The sequence below is a fragment of the Truncatella angustata genome (assembly GCF_020726525.1).
Source record: "Truncatella angustata strain MPI-SDFR-AT-0073 chromosome Unknown BKA67scaffold_4, whole genome shotgun sequence".
NCBI lineage: Eukaryota > Fungi > Ascomycota > Sordariomycetes > Amphisphaeriales > Sporocadaceae > Truncatella > Truncatella angustata.
This window is the reverse complement of record NW_025763384.1, coordinates 1175073-1196456: the sequence shown is the minus strand read 5'-3', so window position 1 is coordinate 1196456 and position 21384 is coordinate 1175073. Positions and strand designations below refer to the sequence as shown.

General features: G+C 46.7%; 9 protein-coding genes across 9 annotated transcripts; 4 read left to right on the top strand and 5 right to left on the bottom strand.

Moving 5' to 3' along the window:
* Window positions 1-5: 5 nt before the first annotated feature.
* BKA67DRAFT_564044 (major facilitator superfamily domain-containing protein) lies at window positions 6-2490 on the bottom strand. Its single transcript, XM_046102700.1, has 7 exons — window positions 2068-2490; window positions 1897-1960; window positions 1612-1778; window positions 1460-1520; window positions 1248-1361; window positions 1076-1176; window positions 6-1019 (listed from the first exon to the last, which is right to left on the bottom strand). Exons 1-7 carry the CDS (start codon window positions 2274-2276, stop codon window positions 89-91), a joined length of 1647 nt encoding a protein of 548 aa, XP_045958324.1. The 5' UTR covers window positions 2277-2490; the 3' UTR covers window positions 6-88.
* A 1090-nt stretch (window positions 2491-3580) lies between these two features.
* On the bottom strand, window positions 3581-5152 carry BKA67DRAFT_564043 (uncharacterized protein). The gene is made up of 3 exons (XM_046102699.1): window positions 4858-5152; window positions 4089-4796; window positions 3581-4022 (listed from the first exon to the last, which is right to left on the bottom strand). Exons 1-3 carry the CDS (start codon window positions 4892-4894, stop codon window positions 3727-3729), a joined length of 1041 nt encoding a protein of 346 aa, XP_045958323.1. The 5' UTR covers window positions 4895-5152; the 3' UTR covers window positions 3581-3726.
* Window positions 5153-5263: 111 nt separating this feature from the next.
* BKA67DRAFT_623079 (Rieske [2Fe-2S] iron-sulfur domain-containing protein) lies at window positions 5264-6954 on the top strand. Its single transcript, XM_046105504.1, has 3 exons — window positions 5264-6327; window positions 6392-6617; window positions 6669-6954. Exons 1-3 carry the CDS (start codon window positions 5525-5527, stop codon window positions 6867-6869), a joined length of 1230 nt encoding a protein of 409 aa, XP_045958322.1. The 5' UTR covers window positions 5264-5524; the 3' UTR covers window positions 6870-6954.
* Window positions 6955-7203: 249 nt separating this feature from the next.
* On the bottom strand, window positions 7204-9158 carry BKA67DRAFT_518012 (FAD binding domain-containing protein; the record flags this gene model as incomplete). The annotated part of the gene is made up of 2 exons (XM_046097968.1): window positions 7204-7493; window positions 7547-9158. 2 exons carry the CDS (start codon window positions 9156-9158, stop codon window positions 7204-7206), a joined length of 1902 nt encoding a protein of 633 aa, XP_045958321.1.
* Window positions 9159-9653: 495 nt separating this feature from the next.
* BKA67DRAFT_691137 (amidase signature domain-containing protein) lies at window positions 9654-11746 on the top strand. The gene is made up of 7 exons (XM_046109162.1): window positions 9654-9872; window positions 9931-10040; window positions 10096-10117; window positions 10174-10181; window positions 10229-10478; window positions 10543-10737; window positions 10793-11746. Exons 1-7 carry the CDS (start codon window positions 9783-9785, stop codon window positions 11702-11704), a joined length of 1587 nt encoding a protein of 528 aa, XP_045958320.1. The 5' UTR covers window positions 9654-9782; the 3' UTR covers window positions 11705-11746.
* Window positions 11747-12099: 353 nt separating this feature from the next.
* Window positions 12100-13432, bottom strand: BKA67DRAFT_564037 (uncharacterized protein). Its single transcript, XM_046102698.1, has 4 exons — window positions 13111-13432; window positions 13010-13055; window positions 12366-12955; window positions 12100-12307 (listed from the first exon to the last, which is right to left on the bottom strand). The coding sequence occupies exons 1-4, from the start codon at window positions 13120-13122 to the stop codon at window positions 12191-12193; spliced, it is 765 nt and encodes a 254-aa protein (XP_045958319.1). The 5' UTR covers window positions 13123-13432; the 3' UTR covers window positions 12100-12190.
* Window positions 13433-13461: 29 nt separating this feature from the next.
* BKA67DRAFT_623065 (family 4 carbohydrate esterase) lies at window positions 13462-15280 on the top strand. Its single transcript, XM_046105503.1, has 7 exons — window positions 13462-13846; window positions 13972-14225; window positions 14298-14587; window positions 14648-14773; window positions 14830-14884; window positions 14935-14994; window positions 15112-15280. The coding sequence occupies exons 1-7, from the start codon at window positions 13729-13731 to the stop codon at window positions 15151-15153; spliced, it is 945 nt and encodes a 314-aa protein (XP_045958318.1). The 5' UTR covers window positions 13462-13728; the 3' UTR covers window positions 15154-15280.
* A 446-nt stretch (window positions 15281-15726) lies between these two features.
* BKA67DRAFT_658379 (fungal-specific transcription factor domain-containing protein) lies at window positions 15727-18643 on the bottom strand (the record flags this gene model as incomplete). Its single annotated transcript, XM_046107269.1, has 3 exons — window positions 15727-17276; window positions 17402-18549; window positions 18624-18643. The coding sequence occupies 3 exons, from the start codon at window positions 18641-18643 to the stop codon at window positions 15727-15729; spliced, it is 2718 nt and encodes a 905-aa protein (XP_045958317.1).
* Window positions 18644-19493: 850 nt separating this feature from the next.
* Window positions 19494-21017, top strand: BKA67DRAFT_535388 (FAD-binding domain-containing protein; the record flags this gene model as incomplete). The annotated part of the gene is made up of 3 exons (XM_046100008.1): window positions 19494-19556; window positions 19615-19814; window positions 19868-21017. The coding sequence occupies 3 exons, from the start codon at window positions 19494-19496 to the stop codon at window positions 21015-21017; spliced, it is 1413 nt and encodes a 470-aa protein (XP_045958316.1).
* Window positions 21018-21384: the final 367 nt, after the last annotated feature.

Below are 21384 nucleotides of genomic sequence, written 5' to 3'. Positions count from 1 at the left end.
AGAACGTTCTCATGGACTACTAAATTCTACAAAAGCAAAAGACTAATTCCAAAACATGGCCTAGACCGCACTCCAAAGCTTTGCCTTTTTAAATAGAGGCATGACCGTGAGTTTCGTAAGGTAATCCAAAACAGAAGAAACCAACCACAATCCAAAGTGCCGCGCTAACATAAATCGGAATAACCGTGTATCCTCCACCGTAGATCGAGATAAGACTGGCAATGAGGCCACCGAAACGTAGGAGAGAAGCCGCAATGCCAGTTCCCGTGCCACGCACCGGACCAGGAAAAGACTCTGGAGTAAAGGCAAACATGATAGCGTATTCAAAGTTTCCAAGTATTCCCGTGGCGCACTGAAACCCGATGTCTGAGGCCTCACTACGAACAGCGGTATAAGCGAACAGAAAAACACCAGTAAGTACTGCGCTGAGCGCCATCATCCAACGACGACCAAATCGTGTCTCTACAGCAAAGCCTGCAGCAACCGGGCCGATGACACCAACTGCGGATACGATGCAGTAAATCTTGTAGGTATAACTGAGGGAGGAGTCTGTAGTGTAACTCGAGTTCGCCTGTAAATATGATGTGATGAATGCGAAGTATAGTGGATAGGCGATACCGATTGTCAGCCATATTAAAAATGTAACAGAAGTATGTTGAGCCATTTTTCGCCCGGCAAAGAGTTGGCGCACATTGGAAGATTTATAGTCCTGGAAGCTCTGTTTCAATATCTGCATGTACGAAAGGCCCGTCGCGGGCTTTGAGGCGGTTGCGGACTCGGAGTCGTGGATTGTAGTTGATATCTGGCCGCTGGTCTGCATGTCGATGGCCTGTAGCATTTCGATCGTCAGAGTTTCTTGTTTGCCATTGTACCTCGCAATGTAGTTAACAGCTTCTACAGCCTCGGCGTCTCGTCCTTTTGAGATCAAGTATCGGGGAGATTCGGGAATTTTAAAAACGAGAATTCGAATGAGACCAAAAGCCAAGGCGATCGCACCAAGTGTGATCATAAGGTAACGCCTGTGATGTTTGTTGTTAGTACCTCATAGGTGGGTGACGCATAGTATTCAACTCACCAACCCATGTTAGCCTTCATAGTGCAGTTTGTGTCGTCCGCACAAGCGAAATTGGCAAGAAATATCCAGCTGAGAAGGGCCACAATGACTTGTCCAAAGTTCTGTTGGAAACGGTCAGTTCTGGATGTTCTTCAAAGGGTAGATCTAAATGTGCTAAGCAAAATGTACTAACCCACCAGGCTGATAGTGATACTACTAGCCATTGATGTGTTTGAGGAACAAATTCCAGAAAGACGATGCTGTCAACTGGAACGTTTCCACCAGCCGCGGTTCCGATGACAGCCCACTATGATCAGAGTCAGTGACGATAGCTTTGGTATCAGTGGTACGATGTTGGTCAATGGATATAGTTGATGCGGGATAATCGTTCGAGAGGTTGCTTACAAGCGCTGAAAATGTGACAAAGTTTTGAGAGCCCGCAACTGCACATGCAAAAATACCTCCGCTAAAATGCAGCATAAAAATTAGCCGATCAATCATTGCAAGAGTATCACGTATAGTACCGTGGTACAATGAAACTTATACCTGTCACTTACATGAGTATAGTTGCATTGAAAGCAAATTTTCGGCCAACAATATCGGCGGAGATAGACCAGAAAGATGCTCCTAGTATGAGGCCGACGTAATAGGCGACAGAGCTAAAACTAGGACTGACGGTGCTCGTAAACTCATTCGCGGCAGTCGGTCGAACAGCGGTTAGACCCTGAATGATTGAAAGGTCAGCATCGTCTGTTCCAATAAATTTAAAGGTCATTTGAACTCGCGTGCACAGAGACAAGTGAATCTGAACAAGGCAACTCAAGTGTTTTGATGCCACATACCTGTGACCAGAAATTATCCACGACCCAGCCAAAGCCATTGACAACAAATAGTGTCCACTGGAATCTGCATATAAGTCTCGTTAGAACACTCTATTCTTGCCAAAGAGACAAAATACTGATGCGTATCTTTCGCCTAAAGGGAAGCCCATGCGTGCGCAATATACAACTTACTTGCCCATTCCGATGCCGAGCAAGTGTTCGGACACAAGCTCAGACTTCAGTCTGTATGATTCGTCGACAGCACTCCCGTACATATCCCGAATAGCAGCATCGTCGTTAACGCCCACAGCTCCATTGTGAACAGAAGGCGAGGTAGGAACTCCGGACAAGCCGGTCTCAGCTTCCTTTTGAGACACGACTTTCTCGTTGTTGATGGGCATGGTGAGGATCAAATGCTATGAGCAAATCGATTTGGTACACAATGGGATTGAGCACTGATCAACAGTCTCTATAGATACACTAGAATTGAGTACAATGTAAGTCAATATAAGGTTTGATGATGTCCCTTTTAGCACATCAATAATTATATCCTATAGTTAATAGGAAGGCGCGCTGCAGTTATAAGTAAGTCACCCCAGCTGCATGATATTGGCCATATAATATGGGGTGCTATAGCTAGTAAAGCACTAGACATGGCCACTAATTTTAGCTATCACGCCTATCATTCTGGAGAAGAACAGTGGGCTTTTCGTTATCTCCACCTTCATTCGACCTTTGTCGGCCCTCTTGGCTGAGAAATCAATCTCACTGCGAATGCCGAGAAGGATGCTGATATGCTAGCCGGGACTGTTATCTACCCCACAAAATAGCGTCCCAAGATGTCGGACAGCGCTGATACTGCAATCCCCCACTTTCGCTTCCAAGCTCAACAACTCCCGGAATGAACGCAGTTGACATTTATGAGTACCATGTGTAATACTACCGAGCCATACGTCTTCAACGCTGCTTTTATAGCGTATCAAGGCCGGATAAGGCTGCGTACTTGTTCAAATGAGTCTTATGGGAAATTAATATGGATGCATTATCTGCGCGTAAAAGTGGGATGACAAGGCACAACGGCATATGCCAAATAGATAATTGGTTCCCGGGTCCCAATTACATAGGTCGAGCTTAACAATCATGTGTTTGTAATATCAACTATTTCTCATCGTGTACCATACGGCAAGATCATCTCCTAGGCTGGCCGTGACTTTAACAGTGGTTGAACATTCTGGAACAATATAAAGCTACAGTGTTGGGAGAAGAAGCTTCATTCCACAGATTTGAGAATAAGATCTGGAGAAACGGTTCGGGTGACTATAGTATAAGGTTACACACACAAGATGCTGTGGAGTACAGAAGATACTCAAGCACTTTCTTGGCGCTTCAAAGTCCTACCATCATTACGATGATTTTGCTTCGAGCAGGTATTACACCGTTACGTGTACTTACTATACAACCCAATATTATTCCACTTCATTACGCAGAAAACTATTGGTAAAATCAGGACCAAATTTCAAGGCAATGACCGATCACCCTTAACTATTGCCTTACAATCTATGGTCTTTAAGCCCCCAATAAGTCCATATGAGTTAAATTTGAAGAGTCCTTCTCCTAATTATTTACACTGACTCGGGGAAATAATCCTCATGAGCGTGGAGAACAAAGTTTACTCTGTAGCATTGCTTGTACTACAATCTTTTTTGTTGGCCCCAGTGTAGAGTGCGTAGTCAGAAACACGCCAATTGTGCATTCAGGCCACTACCTTGCATATGTGCAGACATTCATAAGCAATACCCATAGGCTCAATCGGAAATATTGCTTTTGACTCAATCAAACGATCATTAATATTTAGACCTGTACTGCTGGTGGCAGGATTTCACTATCAATAGCCTTTTCTAAACCTTGCTTATATTTTTGCGCTCTGCCATAAGACTCTGCATATGCAGCTGACACAGCCTCTTGAACCGTAATAGGCTTGAATTTCTTGGAATTGGTCGCTGACACGCACGTGGGAATAGTGTCGACCACATAGTCTGGGTTACCAGAAAGGAATACAGGAATAGAATATCTTTCCTTTCCAGACTTGTTGATAACACGGTGAACATTGCTCTTATACTTTTCATTCGTCCATCGCTGCATCAAGTCTGTTCGAAATACAATGTTAAGTAAGTCCACAATGAATTTGAACGGCACAATGTGTTTGCACTTACTGCCAAGGTTTACGACGAGAGCTCCTTTCGTCGGCTCAACGTCAATCCAGGTTTGGTTTCTCTGATCCCAAACTTGGAGGCCGTCGACTTCATCCTGGAGCAACATGGTGATTGCACCAAAGTCCGTGTGAGCACCAATGCCTCGAGTCAGTTTCTCGTCGGCATCTTTAGGCTGGCTTGGATAGTGCAGAAGTCTCATGGTGGCGACCGCACCATCTGCGAACTGATCAAAATAACTCTCGTCAAGATCGAGTGACAACGCTAGCACTTTGAGAAGGTCTGAAGCTAGATTCAGGCAAGAGTTGTAATAGTTCATCGTACCCGACTTGAATGTCTCAAGACCATCTCCAAGCCCCTCAGGCCACTGATTCGGTCCGCTGTTCAGTTTTTTTTCAACAAAGTAAGGGTGAGATGTAGAAAGATCTGCACCGATATAAAATCCTTCCTTGAGTTCTGGCTGAGTGCCTTCCTCAAGAATCTGCGATCGCAGCATCTCATATCCTCGGTTCCAAGTGTTGTTGTTCTTGCTGACTTTGTCCTTTTCGTGCTGAGGAAGAGTGAAAAAGTTCTTCGCGGCATCCAATGCGCCTTGCTGCTGCGGGAGTGGCACAGAATGGTTGACGATTTGGAAGAAACCATTGTAGAGGCAGCTCCTGCGGACCTGATCAACAACGGCCCGCTTTCGGGATGGGTCATCCGAATAAAATCCTGTCGACTAAATTAGACAGCTTGCCCTAACATCAGAAATAAAATCGTGTGAGACTCTTACCGCTGAAGTCAATGATAGGAATCTCAAGTTCCGCCATTTTAATGTGGGATTGATGATACTGGTTCTGGGCCTTGCAAGACTTTGTGAGAGATTTGAGAATCGAAACTAGATGATATTTGACGAGGATTCCTCCAGCAGACAGAAAACTGATGACAGCTTCGTATCGCTATATCCTCCTGCCACCCAGGTATAATCTGCATAGCTGTGACAAGCACAGCATAATAGCCATACATCCGAGAATGGGGTATCAGCCGCCGCTGGACGCCCTTTGGACTGAAATGAACTCAACTCCGCGCATTAGCGCTGATAAGGATGGGGCGCCAGCGTCTGGAGGAGTGGGGAGACCTTGAAATACCGCTAAAACAATCGCCGGGATCCAATCGCTGGCTGTATGTTGCAAAGTTCGGCACCATGTAAACAGTGGCGGAATGGTCCGATCTGGGGCGCCAAATTCCCAATGTAATGGCGTGTTGCACAGGCTCACAATCCACTTTGATAAGACATAATTGTTACCAATTAGTCAATGAATAAGATAGCCTATATGGCTAAGCGCATATGGCCAGTAGTATCAAGCAGTATAGTAATCTGTGGGCAAGAGCTTTCAGTTTGCTGAGAACATCATTACTCTCTACCATAATCTTACTTTCTAGACCTGGAAGTAAACAAAATGTGGTTTTTTGGAAACCCGTCTGAGCCTGAGAGCTCGAAAGTTCCACCATCCGGTGCCTTGCCGGCATCATGGTACCGCTCGCCAAGTATGTACGAACTTGAAAGACGAGCCATTTTCTCACGAAAATGGATCCTCCTGACACACTCAATCAGAATCAACCAGCAAGGCGATTACCAGTTGTTTACATATGCCGGGTTCTCCTTTTTCCTCATTCGAGATCGTGATGGCAAGATCAATGGTTTTCACAACGTCTGCCGCCATCGAGCCTATCCAATCGTGAGGGCCGAATCTGGTAATGCCAAGATATTAAGCTGTAAATATCATGGGTGGTCGTATGGGCTGAAAGGAAACCTTGCGAAGGCACCAAGATTCGACACTGTGAAGGACTTTGACAAGTCACAACATGGTCTTCTGCCAGTACATGTCCATGTTGACAAGGTCGGCTTCATATGGGCGAACCTGCAAGCAGGCGAACCCGACGTGAAGTGGGAAGACGAGTTCAAGGGCATTGACGAGAAACCGATTCTTAAAGAGTTTGATTTCGAAAATGAGTTCAAATTCGATCACCAATGGGATATGGATGTCAAGGCCAACTGGAAAGGTCTGATTGACAACTATAACGAATGCTACCATTGCCCGACATCGCACCCTCTGATTGCCGGTGTGTCTGACCTCACGAAATATCGTGTCGAGCCGGATCGCGGTGCTTTGGAGCACACCATAATCAACAAGAACATGGAGGACAACAGTTTTAGGAGGTCGATCACCTTCTTCTCTCCTTGCACCTCCGTAACGGTCACGTAAGTGCATCATATCTCTACATCAATCGGCATATTTCAAACGCTGACCAAAAAATAAATAAAGGGAGCACTTCTTCTATATTCAACGAATGATTCCCGTTTCCGCAACGACGAGTAGAATTGAAAACGAAGTTTATAGGCACAATAATGCAACCGACGAGAAGTTCAAAGACCTTTGTGCCTTCTATGCCCAGGTACTTGACGAGGACAAGGATCTCTGTGAAGGGGCCCAAGAGAACCTCAGTGCCGGTGTATACGTGACGGGCGAAATGCATCCAGACAAGGAGAAGGTATGAACCACGTCACATCTTCACCCTGGCTTACCAACTTACGATCAATAGGGCCCACTTCACTTCCAGAATTCAGTACGTGAGGAGGTCATGGAGCATCGTAGGCGTGAAGAAGCTGCTGGTCACGAAATCTGGCCGGCAGCCCAGAAGGTAGCAGGTGAAATGAGAACGGGGAAGTTATCGGAGGAAGAACAGTTCTGCTCTCAGTTGGAGGCCGAGTCTTGTCAGATGAATGCACAACTAGCATGGTAAGAAAGAATCCCGTCAAGTACTGGAAAGCACGATCAAACTCGCTAGTTCCAAACGTGATGCTTTAATGAACTATGATATTTCGATGAGTTTTTTTTGTCTATTACCATGCTCGTCGTATCGAATCAAGTACGATCCTAGCTTGAAGCTTGCGATGACACTCGATGTTTTGTCCACTCCACGACTTGAAGATGCTCTCTTTTGATACTAGGATGGCCCCTGCACCTTCCTGGCTGATCTTGAGCACGTTTAATACACAGCATGCTTCGAGCACTCTTTGATCAAAGGCTGTTGCGCTTAAAAAGTAGATTTATGAATTTACTACAGGTTACTATGCTCAGGTTGGTACCTGAAGAAACCCGCCGAAGTAGCTATCTAGAGTACGCGCAGCCTGCATGCCAGACCTCTCATCCAATGCACCGTATCTATCTACAGCAGCCACGTAGCCATCAGGCCTGACAACAATGACGACTGCCTCTCCTGGCTCCAAATTACCGATCCATTTTTCCGTACATGACTTTCCTTTGCTGTCAAGCGATGGGACATCATCGAGGTACACTGTCCAGGGACTCTTTGCCAATATCGGCGGTAGATCCGATATTTCGAACAGAGACTTATGGGTTGTCGCTATGAAACAGTCAGTGGCTGAGAATTACTTATGGATTCAGAGAAGGACTTACTAATCAACGAGTAAGTGAAGAATTCACTCAATGCAGTATATCTTTCCGGCCTGGTATATACCTCCTCAGGTGAAGACTTCCGGGGAGTCTTACTGTATGATTGTGTCGCCGCGGCAGATAGTCTAGACACAAGAGACGTGGGGTCGAGTATCGAGTCGCTGAGCGAGTTGAGGAAAGATTTCGCTTGGGTTGACTTGACATCCCCCAAGATTGTATAGATCCTAAACTGCCCCAATACGGGGATATCCAATTGGAGATCAACTGGATTGGCGTCATAGTAGCGTGTTGCTTTTGCCGGGGGCAAATTGCAGCCTGGTCGAGCTTCTCCACGAATATATACAGCTTGCTTGTTTATCACATTCGTAGCATATTCCGCTCCAACGCCTGAGATGAACCGAATGTTCTTCTGGAAGTTTTCAGCAATAGCAGCCGCGTCGCCTCCTGCGATCTGGTTGGCGTGCTCATAGTCGAAATCAATCAGGTCTTGGCCAATCTTTTGTCGCTCCTGCTCGTAAGTCTGCAACAATACTGGCTTTGCAAACCCTCGCACAGCCAGGTTCAGCTTCCAGCCCAGATTCCACGTGTCATGAACACTTGTATTCATGCCCTGGGCAGCTTTTGGAGAATGTGAATGGCTAGCGTCACCGCCGATGAAGATGCGCATAGTAGGGTCGGAGAACTTTTCGGCAACTTTCTGGGCGACTTGATATTTTCCAAACCACTCCACAGACTTCCACTCAACGTGGTATGGGCTGAAAATGTCTTTGGCGCGCTGCATAACATAGTCTTGACCGAGATCCTTTGCTGAAGCCGACTCTTTCATTTCGATGTAGAATCGGGTCATATTTCTCTCTCGAGGAATGATCAGGATAGAACCATGCTCTTCAGAGAATATCACGGTCTTGCTCCAGATGTCAGGAAAGTCTGTGTTGAGTTCACCATCAAGGACACCCCAGACACTACTGCCTGAATTCCTGGGGGATTCAAAGATCATCTTCCGTACTGAAGAATGCGCACCATCACAACCCACCACAAACTCAGCCTCGATGATCTTCTCCTCCTGTGTGATGTTGAATTTGGAATGCACTTGAACTGGATAAGTGCTTTGATCGCGGACATGACATTTGGTGAAGTGATGTGACCTCCTCACCTCTACTCCACGCTTATGTAGGTCGTCGAGGAAAGCTTTCTCAATCATACCCTGATGACCAATTAAGATATATGGCTCTAGCAGATCGACGATTGAGTCGGGATAATGGACCTCACGACCCATTCTTTCCAACTGCTGCGAGGAAGAGCCTCGCCACATGCATATATCATATATCTTGATGCCTAAGCGAAGAAGCTCGTCGCATATGCCAAGCATGCGGAAAGTTTCAATCGTCTTGGGCTGGATGCCATCGGCACGACCGACAGCTGTCTGATCAAGTCTTTCATCTAAGATGATAGGATTGAGGCCGAATCTTGTAAGTGTAGTCGCCAGCATAAGTCCAGACGGGCCAGCACCAACAATACAGACATCGCACTGCTCGGTCGTACCATTTCCACTCTGTGGTAAGTCTCCATTAACGGCTGCGATTTCTATAGAGTTGGTAGATGGTGTGTCGTTCATCTCCACGTCAGGCTCTGCAAGGTAAGGTGCCATCTTGGTAGTAGTGTTGATTGAACGATGTCATCAACAAATCGAGAAGAGTTGTCGATGCATTCAGGATTTTTGAATTAGCGACAGCTTGGTTTTCATGAACTTTGGTAGTCAGACCTATCTGGTGACATACCGACTATACAGAGTGCAGTAGTCTGCTCCAATGAGTAAAATGGCGCCATGATTCGCAGCCCATTCAGGAGCCGATTGATTGCAACCTGTAGTACCATGCACAATTGAGTGTGATCGCAGCAACCTCCCCCACCATCTTGAATTGATCCCCCACTCTTCATAGAGTGTGTTGGCGTTGCGCCAGGGAGGTGGAGTCCAGGCACTTTGAGCCACTTCAGGGCGGTTTCGGCGATTCATCATTACTGTCTAAAGCACTAAACTTCGGAACGCTCCGCGGGCCATAACACCGATAGCGCTATGTAGGCTTTGGGGGTTGTTTCGCTAACGTCGATGGCCACTACGAAACGGGCGCTTGGTTAGAGAGGTCAAAGTGTTTACAACACGAAGAAAAAGTGTGGCATAGTGCGTGATAGTGACATCGACAGTCTCTAAAGCTTTCCAATTTGCTAAATCTGGATCATCATGGCTGTCAAGGCTTCTGTTTGGCAAGATATTGTCTCTAAGAAACGTGACATTCAATTTACAGCTATCAACTCCTTCAGATCAGGAACGGTGTGTCTCAATCTCTCTCGAATAATGTGAGGCTGTTGTTAACGTATATGTGTTCAAGAGTCAGGTGAATCAATCTGTGTGTGAAAACCCTAATATAGATGACCTACTGGAATTGTATCATTCTGGTGATGTCAATATTGAGCAAGTCATACGATCCTATATTGCGAGGTATGGATAGCGCTTTTGTTGTTGGGGAGCGCGTTCAATGCTAACTCCAGTATAGTGCTATCAGTGCACACAAGAAGGTAATTTAAGAAATCAACATTGTCATCCATCATATTCATACTAATTGTGTTTGCAGACAAATTGGTCAGCCTCTCCTTCGTGGTTAACAACCACCACTAATGGCAATACAGTTTGACCGAGGTTCTTTTCGAGCATGCTATTGAGAGTGCAAAAGCTTTAGATGCAAACGGTGAGCCTAGTCCGCTGAGGGGCGTTCCGATGACCCTCAAAGACCAGTTCAATGTCCAGGGTTTCGACAGCACAATTGGCTACGTCGGGCGGGCCTTACGTCCAGCTAGGAACGATGCTATACTTGTAGAAATGCTACGGGGACTCGGAGCCGTCATACTGGCAAAAACAAATTTACCACAATCAATCATGGTATGTCTACCCAGGTAGAGCACAGGTCGAGCGAGGATATTAAGACTGACTGATCTTGATTCAGTGGTGTGAGACGGAAAACCCCCTTTGGGGTCTGACGACAAATCCTTCAGCGCCCGGCTACACGCCTGGTGGTTCAACTGGAGGCGAATCGGCTCTTTTGGCTTTGAAAGGAACTATGGTTGGCTGGGGTACTGATATTGGTGGCAGTATAAGAATTCCGTCACATATGATGGGGCTGTACGGACTGAAACCCAGTGTAAGTACCTTCATCATTGATGGCAAAATAGTAGCTGATGAATTGCTTGCTCCAGAGCTCTCGTCTCCCTTATACTGGGGTGCCCGTTTCCACTGAAGGCCAAGAACATGTCCCATCATCGGTTGGACCCATGGCAAGGAGTTTGTCATCAATCACACATGTCATGAAGAGCCTCATTGATGCTCAGCCGTGGAAATACGACGCTCGATGTGCCCCAATACCGTGGCGACATGACATCTATGACTCAAGTGTGTCACGGCCACTCACCATAGGTGTTTTGTTCGACGATGGTGTCGTGCGCCCACATCCCCCAATTACGCGCGTACTTAAGTCCGCGGTCGAAGCATTAAGAAAAGCAGGCCACGATATCATGGAATGGGACGCATCATTACATCCTGAGTGTATCGAAGTTATGGATACATTCTACTCAGCTGACGGTGGCGAGGATGTTCGCACTGATGTGGAAGCTGGTGGCGAACCGTACATACCTCATGTCGAAAGACTGGTAAACAGAGGAAAGGCGATAAGTGTGTATGAGTACTGGCAGCTCAACAAAAAGAAGTGGGCTCTTCAGCAGGCTTACCTCGAGAAATGGAAGCGCATGACAAGCCCGGCCACTGGACGAAATGCGGACGTTATCATCATGCCACCAATGCCACATGCAAGCGTGCCACATGGCGGCTGTAGATGGGTGGGCTATACAAAGGTATTCAACGTTCTCGACTATTCGGCATTGGTTATTCCTGGTGGCGACATAAAGCAGGAAGATACAGAGACTTCATGGGAGTTTGAACCGCGAAATGAGATGGATGAGTGGAATATGCAACTGTGGCGGAAACACAGGGAAGAGATGGTCAAACTACGACTTCCTGTAGGCGTGCAGATCATTGCTCGGAAACTTGAGGAAGAGAAGGTTCTGGCAGTAGGAAAAGTCCTTGACGATCTCCTCCGTTGCACCTCTCCGTAGTTGCATTTTCGAAGAGCTTGCTTCTATTGATTAATTTACAACCACAAGTGTCGAACACCTGAAAACGCATACTTACTGGCTTCTGAATGCTTTTGCTTCTGGTAGTAAACAACTCGAAAATTCTGTGTCGCTAGTTGCCGTATGAATATTCTGCAGAACTACTCAAATATACACAAGTCTGTACAGTGACTACACATGTGGGCTGCTGGTAGCAGTCTTATATCAGCTGCCAGTCACACTTTGCACTTAATAGTCTGCTAGGACGGTTTCAAGTGAACTAACAACCAATTGTACTAGCAGGCATTGCAAACATGATGTATTGATAACTCAGCAGAGACCTTGTTTTTATTGCAAACTTCGACGTTGAGAACAACGTGAAGCACAAAGCACGAAGGTTGTTTTGAAATGTGGGGAATATATTAACTAGGTTAGACTAGTCTGGCGGTTGTCAATTATGCACCTAACACCCTCATCTCCAACACAGTTCTACCACTTCGTCACTCCACCGTCGACTAGAATATCTGTTCCTGTACAATAACTACTGGCATCGCTCGCCAAGAAAACACAAGCACCTTTGATATCATCTGGTTCGGCCACGCGACCCTAGTAAAGAAGATTAAGTTAATTTCTTCTCGTCTTTAAAAACTTTCGGACTACTCACGTTCATAATCTCGTCTTTCCAGCTTTCCAATAAATGGGGGAATGGCGCCGTCATCTCAGTTCTCACATAGCCAGGACTGATGGAGTTGACACGAATGCCGTATTTGTTCAATTCAGCAGCGATCGGCGCTACCATGGCGCGTACTGATCCCTTGGTTCCACAATATGCGGATGAGCGCTGTGATCGGATGGCCATATGACTGGCTATACTAGCAACGAGGATGATACTGCCATGTTTGGTGCCATTTTCGATCATGGCCTTTGCTCCATTCTGAGCCGTAAAGAACACGCCTTTGCTGTTAACTGCGAAAAGCTTCTCGTATTCTTCGTTGGTAGTATCCAAAAACTCGACGTTCTTGTTGACTCCGGCGCAGGCAACAACGATGTCGAGCTTGCCGCCAAAATCCGACTTGACATCTGCGAAAGCTTTTGCGAGGCTTTCGGGCGACGTGACATCCACTTTGTAAGCTCTTGTGGTTACGCCATACTCTGAAGCGAGTTTGTCGTAGCCAGAAACAGGTTCTATCACGTCGAAAACTGCTATGTCTGCCCCTGCTTCAGCCAGCCCGGTAGCGAAGGCGAGCCCGCAGCCTATAGTTGATAGTTTTAGTGGCTGTATGCACTAAGAAGCAGAAATGCACTAACCTCTGCCACCTCCAGTAATAATGGCAACACGGCCCTTCAATGAGAACTGCACCGGCCACGTCGTCAGCTAAATAGGGCGGGATTTTGTGCTTTGGACATACTTTACTCATCATGTACGATATATGCTTGGTGAGGGACAGGTTCTTGAGATGTATTATAGCTATCGTGTACCAGAAGATCTGGCTGTAGTGTTTTCAATCTTGCAACGATTTTGAAAGATGTCCTACCACAGTCCGTCATCACACTTTACATGTTGTTTTACATGTTGCTATTTCATCCCTATCCTTCACTGTGGAGCCGTACATGGCCCGCAACTGCGTCGGCACGATTCGATACTCGTCAAAGTTGGGGAACAAAGACTAGAATGGCCGGCATTGGCCGAATTGCCTATCTTCAGAGGTCTCACTAGTGCTGCATCCCACTTGCGCAAAGGTGGAGAGTGCTACACATGCAGCATGCCACGACCGGTGTATGCCCGACGATCGGAATGTCGTCCTATTCCTCGGGTTGAGATAAGGTTATGTAAACAGGCGAGCAAAGTCGAAGGCGTACGGCGTCTCAGGGGCAAGTCATATTCGAGTGCATCGCCTGGAATTTGAATGCAATAATATAGGATCATTGCTCACTTACAGAGCTACAATCCAATCTCTGCAATTACTGCTGGCCCTGGATCATCACGAATTAACATCATTGTGTCAACCAAGAACTCACGCTTCAACATGGGCAAGAAGAAGGTCCTCGTGTGCTATGGCGTTGACATCGATGCTGTGGCTGGTTGGCTAGGTTCATATGGAGGTGAAGACAGCACGAGCGACATCAGTCGAGGTCTATGGGCTGGTATGCGAACTCCAGTCCTTTTCATAACGCCCATCTGCGCGTCCAATTGTTGTTGCACAACGGCATTTGAAATCATGTTCAGCAGTACCCTATCAGAGCAGTACTGACCTTTGACTGTCGCATAGGCACTATTGGAACGCGCCGCCTCTTGAAGCTCTTTGAGAAGTATAACATTAAAGCGTCCTGGTTCATCCCAGGGCATTCTTTAGAGACCTTCCCTGAAGAATGCGCTATGGTGCGAGATGCGGGACACGAGATCGGACTGCATGGTTACTCGCACGAAAATCCTAAGGATATGACAATCGAACAGCAGAGCGATGTGCTGGACAAAACGTTCAGAATGCTGACTGAATTTTGCGGAAAGCCACCACGGGGCAGTGTAAGTTCTGGAAATTTGCACTTCTATCGTGCTGCTAATCAGGATTGTTATGAGAGACGCTAATATGAACAGGTGGCGCCATGGTGGGAGACTAGCGCAGAAGGAACCGAGCTCATGCTGAAATACGGCATTGAGTATGACCATTCAATGTCCCACGAAGACTGTCAACCGTATTGGTTAAGAACCGGCGACACCTGGACTAAGATTGATTACTCACAGAAGGCCGAAACATGGATGAAACCTTTGGTGAAAGGCAAAGAGACAGGCCTTGTTGAAATTCCGGGAAGTTGGTATATCGACGATCTACCCCCAATGATGTTCATCAAAGGATCCGCCAATTCGCATGGCTGGGTGAACCCTAGGTCAGTAGCGTCATGCTCGCCTCAATCTTATCTGTGCTAAACTGTTAAACATGATTTCAGAGACGTTGAGGATATATGGCGCGACCATTTTGATTATTTTTATCGAGAATATGATGAGTTTATCTTCCCGATGACAATACACCCAGATGTTTCCGGAAGGCCACATGTTTTGCTCATGCATGAGAGGTACGTGAATATTTTTCCAAACTCTTGACAGCTAGCTCACTGATGCGTCCAATTAGGATAATCGAGCACATAAACAAGCATGAAGGCGTCGAGTGGGTAACTATGGCCGAGGTGAGTTTCCATAGTTACACTTTATCAAACATAGTGCTTATTACTTGTAGATGTGTGACCGGTTCAAAGCGCAAAATCAACCGCCTCCTGGTGCCATGATGCCCGCCAGTGTGAGTAATCCCAACAAGCTATAATTCGCAAGAAACTCTCACTTGATTCTTTTCACACTGCACTCTTCAAAAAGCCCTTCCATTCTCGATTAAATCGCAATGCTAACAATCACGTAGAAAGAAGAAGTAATGAAAATGCTCGAGGAGACCAAGAAATGACACTAATTGATATCCGTCGGGATGGGGTTTGGCTCTCCTATAAATTAATTAATTAAATCAAATTGAAGTAAATGTCCATCAACCTGAGACATTCAACATAAAACAAAGTCATTCATATAAGTTCGGGCTTAAGCATATATTCTCCATAAGTTTACAGTCCTCGGACCAAGCTGTTTTCAAGTATTGTTGACAGCGTAAAATGATTGGTATATCATGATAGTGATATTGGCTGCTGTATCTGAAATAATGGGTACAGTTCATAGCCCATCCATGCCGCCAATACCGCTATACTTACCACCACAGCAGTATTTGAGCGCCTGCTAAACTCACCGTGATGATCCATACAGCTCCAACTTAGTCACGATTCGGCGCTGGATACACGTTCATCATATATGTAACAATATGCTCATGGTAATTGTACAGTAAGACACTGCAATAATACATGCAATGCTGGGCTTTCCTCCTTATCAACTTCGTGGTCCTCATGCTGAGAAGTTGATGCTATGAATAAGGCAATTGGAAGGGTGAACCGTTAGGATGAAATTGCGCCAAGCGAAAAGCATAAACATTGTATCATTCATTTCGATCTTCGTAATGCCCAATAAGCCGCATAGGCACCAACGCTCTCAAAACCTGAACTCCTGAGTGTACTATCCCCCACCGCACCTTGCCGAGAGCTTCGGCTAGAACCCAGACCAGGCCAAGTGGGCTTCGACACGTTTGATTTGTGCCGATATTCCATGCTTTCACTGCAGTCATGCTCAAAAGTAGTTCGTCCATTTCTTTCCTAGCATCCCAGACCATTTCGCTTGTGTCATCTTCATTGCCACCCCGTCTACTAGGCCGAGCATGGTGGAAAGCCCATAGAGTAAGAGCAGCCAAATAAAGGCACCAAGGTACGTGGAATATGCCCATCGAGTCAAAATCATCCAAATTGGTTGAAGCATCGCGAAGCATGCATGCAGCATGATAAGCTGCTTTCGCCGCAGCACCTGGTACCACCTCATCGTGCGATGGGATCGGTGAGCCACCTCTGGAAGTACTTCCCGGGGCCTCTGCATAAGTCACCCATCGCTTGATAACTTTTTCGGAACGAATGTAGTCGCCTCTACGGATGGGTCTACCGAGAATATGTCTAGAGCCAGCATATATCTGTACATCTAAGAAGGAACTGGTTAGTAGAATATGAGCTGCGTGATAAACAGCGTTGTAGGCGGTAGAGAATGTGGCAAACTCTCGACGGGCTGCATTCCAATCAACGGGCTCGTCGCTTGGTGCCTGACTGTGCTGTCTCTGCTTGATCACAAATTCGGAGCAGTATGCATCAAAGTCAAGCTTCCAAAGGTCATAGGCGTCTCCGAGCCTATTGCGCCAGTTCACTCCACCTACGAAGCTGACTACTCCAAGGGCGGTCTGATCGCGGCGCTCCAAGTCCCATGCAATTGACATGAGACCGTGCAAGACAAGAATTCTCGACAGCGAATTTAGCTTTGTTGGGCGCTGACTGCCAGGGTTGAAGAGGTAAGATTTTAGTGCTGTGAGGTAGGGAATCTCTGGGTGCGGTTCTGCGATTTGAGCATTCTGCCACGTTGACTCGTCCTTGGCCTCCCAAAGTGCCTGATTACAGGGCATTGACAAACGCAGCTCGAAGGCCGACATGCATAAGCTCTGACAGAACAAAACGGCATGCTGTGTGTCCCACATGAAGCAAAGCAGGGCGAGCCGCTTTTTCTCTTCTGATTCAGCCCATCGACGCCAGTGGGTTTCAAGGTCTTTTTCCTCTTTTGGCGGCTCCCGAAATTGGGCAGTCTGAATCGTCTGACAATCAGATCGACGAATGAGATTGATGAGCAAGCCATGAAAGAGGTGGCTCATATCGTGCTGCTTTTGCCCTGCCCTGGATTTACCAAAACACTCGACAAGTAAAATAGTCTGCAAAACCCAAAGTTCAGGCTTAGTGCTGAAGCCAGCATGTGCAAAGATCTGTGGTCGAACGACATCGTGTATGCACACAGCTAATTGGTGAGCATCTCTGTTGGAATATGTAGCACCAAGTAAGATGACCGACAAAAGTAGGAGCGGTTCAGTCTGACTGGTATCAAATGTACCACAGTGTATAAGAGCTATTAGCGAAGATTCGTTAGCTTTGCCTTTTTTCTTTCTTGATTGAGATTTTATAGTCCTTGGTTGGGTAATAAAACATGCATGTTCCCATTTTCGTGAACAGGGAATGGTCTCGTTTACTTACGATAGGTCGTATTAAATTTGGTGAAGAAGAGATCCAGATATTCTTGGAGTGCAGATAGGTTGAGGAGTGGGTGATCCCAGGCGCTGAAAGGACCACCAAATGGAACTATCGGTTGTGCGACATCAATGATTTCCACGATGCGGTCCCTTGCATCGTCCTGGATCACGGGAAGATTTGTTGGTGGTTTGAGAGTGGACAGGGGTCTTTCTAAGTCGGTGCCTCTACTGGATGAGAAGGACACTTCTGTGGGTGACGTTTGCTTGGTATGCGATCCAGTGCTTGCTCCATTGTTAGGATGTCCTTCGGAGGGCGTGAGATTTTTGTTCTTTTCGGAGCAATGCATCGATCCTGAGATACTGTTGTTCGGCGTGAGGACTCGTGGATATTCGCTTCTACGTTTGTTCCCAGGCATTGTATGCTCGGGCGGGTTCCGATCTTGACTCGATTGGGTAGGGTCTAGATCCATATATATGCCTTGCTGGGCAACATGAGATGGAAGTCCAGAGTCAATTTCCATTGCACACTGATTTGCCAGTGTCTCGAAGACGTTATTATTGTTTTGTTCAAAAAGCCAGTTATAATTTGCTGCCGTTGTGTAGGGCATGTTAAAAGAGCTGGCGGTGTCAGGTTGGAATATCTCCTCATAGGGAAGTAAAAAGCCCTGAGATGGCGCCGCTATATGCGGTAGGAGCCCCGGATCTATCCAAAAGTTCTCTTGAATATTTGACTGGGCATCTTCGATTGGAACAGACCAGGAACTTCCGTCCAAGAGCAAATTGGAATCATCGTGTTGTTCTTGGTGCTGGAAATCTTGATATTGACCCACTTCTGAGTTCGATGTAGATGCGGGCGGTGAAATGGGGCCTTCTGTATAACTGTCTTGAGCAAATGACGTCGTACCACTTCGGTTTTGATGAGCAGCCTGCTCCGTTGGAGGCTGTTCTGATTCCGTCGCCGGCTTCTTCGGTACAACGCTACCGTCTGGAGCTCTCCAAGACCGTTTCCGAGTATTTAGGACTCCAGCACCTTCACCTCCGGCTTCAGCGTCTTTTTGACGATGCCTATTTAGATGTCGCTCTAACAAATCAGGGCGCTTAAAGTGAGCACTGCAGCGAGGGCAAGTCGCATCACCAATACCGTGGTTATACCTATCTTAATATTAACATTTCTACTTCAGTTTGTGACCTGAGAAAAAATCATGTAAAATACTCAGATCGCCAACACCTTCGAGCTTTGAGCCATTGCGAATTGGTGTAAGCTATGACAAGTGGCTAGGACAAAAGGGCGCATGAGGGTATACTCACTCGTGACGTCGCTGATGTTCTAACCGTGTAAAACGCTTACCGCAGCCGGAGTGACTGCACACGAAACTCTTCGTTGGTCTGTCGCTGGCGTCGATGCCATTAGCGGTTCTTCGTTGTCTTCTCTCCATCATTTCGAATCTGGTCAGTGCACAGGGTAACATGAGATTCAAGCACAACTTCGCTGGTGGCCCTCCACTGTTGCCCAAGGAAAAGCAGAGATTAACACAAAGATGGGATAGGGACCTCCATGTACAAAGCCGGAGGACTAGCCACACCGGTAGCCGGCACTTCTTCCCATGTCCGCATGCTGGGCGACGCTGATAAGGAGCCCCATCGCTCGAGCACCAAGAGTGGGGGAGGGGTTGCTAACAGGTTAGCGTGCATTAGACTGGAACTCTTATCAACTGGGACATGCTCAAACGATTACCCATGCAATCGATTGAGATGGATGGCAGGAGATAGGACGCCGTCTGACCTATTGCTGGTGGTCATACTGGGTGTGTAGTAATCGTCACCACACTACTATACTTTGTTGCTGTAGAATGAGGGTACCTGAGTGAAACCCCACTGTCGGTTGGAGTGCCCCTCTTGCTGTCCCGGTTGACGGCCATGGGACGCTAGCCGTACGCATAAGGGTTCTCTTATACTGGGTCTAGTCATGATCACCGCAGCGATACCTTTGGAGAGGCATCTAGTATGAGTCGAGTTTACACAAGAAGAAGAATATCTCAACCGTTACGGCAGGCCATTCACCATTACCCTGAAAGTCATTGTTCTGCGAATACACAATGGCTGACTGGGAGTACACTGTCCGGGAGAAGATCGAACGAGATCCTAGCACAAGATTAGATGTAAGCCAATAACTATAAGGGGAATTCGAGACATGCATTCTGACAAAAACAATGAAAGGTCATCGTCGTTGGAGCTGGCCTTGGCGGCCTCGGTGCTGCCATCTCAGTACTATTAGCCGGTCATAATGTGACAGTGCTTGAAGCAGCCTCGGAGATTGGTGAAGTTGGTGCTGGCATCCAAGTGCTCCCAAACTCAGCACGCGTATTATTTGGTTGGGGTCTGAAAGACAGCCTGGAACAATATGCTACTATGCCAAGGTATGCCATTGCCTGCAGTATGATCGTCAAACGTGAACCTAATAAAGTGATAGAAAATGCAACTTTATTGGTTGGAAGGGCAATAAGCTCTCGGAAATGGACTATTATGCTTATGCACAAGCGACTGGGGCTCCTTTCTGGGACTTTCATCGTGCAAACTTACATAAGTGCCTGTTAGACCGGGCTGTTGAGCTTGGAGCGACCTGCATCACAAAAGCAGCAGTACAAGACCTTGTAATTGCGGATGACCATATGAGTGCGACAGTGATCTTGAAAGATAGCCGTCGTATGATCGCTGATCTCGTGGTGGGTGCTGATGGAATCAATTCCACACTGCGTGAGATATTCCTTGGTCGCGAAGACCCACCTGTCCTGACTGGTGATCTGGCCTACCGACTACTCTTGGACGGCGACGAAATGCGCAAGGATCCGGAACTCCGGCCGTTCATCGAAGAACCGCAAGTCAACTATTACCTTGGGCCAGACGCACATGCTGTCAACTACGTTCTCAAAGGTGGAAAACAGTTCAACATGGTTCTACTAGTACCTGACGATATACCGCCTGGCCCCAACACAATTGCCGGAAACGTGGAAGAGATGCAAGCTTATTTCAAAGACTGGGATCCCAAGATTAGCAAACTAACGGCAATGTGCAAAGAAGTGCAGAAATGGCGCCTTTGCATTCGTCCTGGGCTTGAGCCAACGTGGTCGGATCCATCAGGTGCTTTTACTCTGCTAGGTGATGCTGTACATGCAACTCTACCTTACCTTGCTAGTGGCGCCGGTATGGCATTGGAAGATGGTGGTGTGCTTGGTTTGTGTCTCGCGCGGATCAATGATAAGAGCCCCGCTTCCAAAAGAGCCGCCCTTGATGTGTATGAGGCATGTCGCAGGGAGCGGACTGAGAAGGTTGTTCAAAGAGGCTCGTATAACCAGTGGATGTACCATCTTCATGATGGACCGGAGCAGCAGGATAGAGATGAGAAACTCAGATCATTTGAGCAGAAGGATCAAGAATGGATGAGTCAAGCTGGTTTCGTTTTGCCAGTCTCCCAAGAAACAGGCGAGGACCCATTCCCCTGGCGTTACAACGGTGTTGGGAGATGGCTATTGACATACGATATCGACAAGGATGTTGACGAAGGTTGGAAAAGATTTCTATCCCAGGAAGAAGATCCGTTCACTGAGCGGGCAAACTTGTAGCAGAATTAATTCAATATAGACTCAATTAAGGGTATTCAATACACTTCCGATTTTGTTTCTACGTATAAGTATAGTTCAAGGACATCACAGGATAATAACAGGTTAGATTCTATCGCAGTATGATCTGAACAGCGTTTGGTACTGAACCATATAGAATTGTTATGTTCTGCAAGTGTTATACAACGAATTTTAGTCTTGATTTTTAGTGTAAAGCAAATGGGTGGTCTGGCATAGATAATCGCAGGCAGCGAAAGACCAAGGGACTTTTCTTTTTCCTTTTCTTTCTTTGTACAATAGACCATATTCACTTTAAATGACACTTATGTATAATTTAATCTAAATAGCCTACGACGAATAGTCCTTTCAA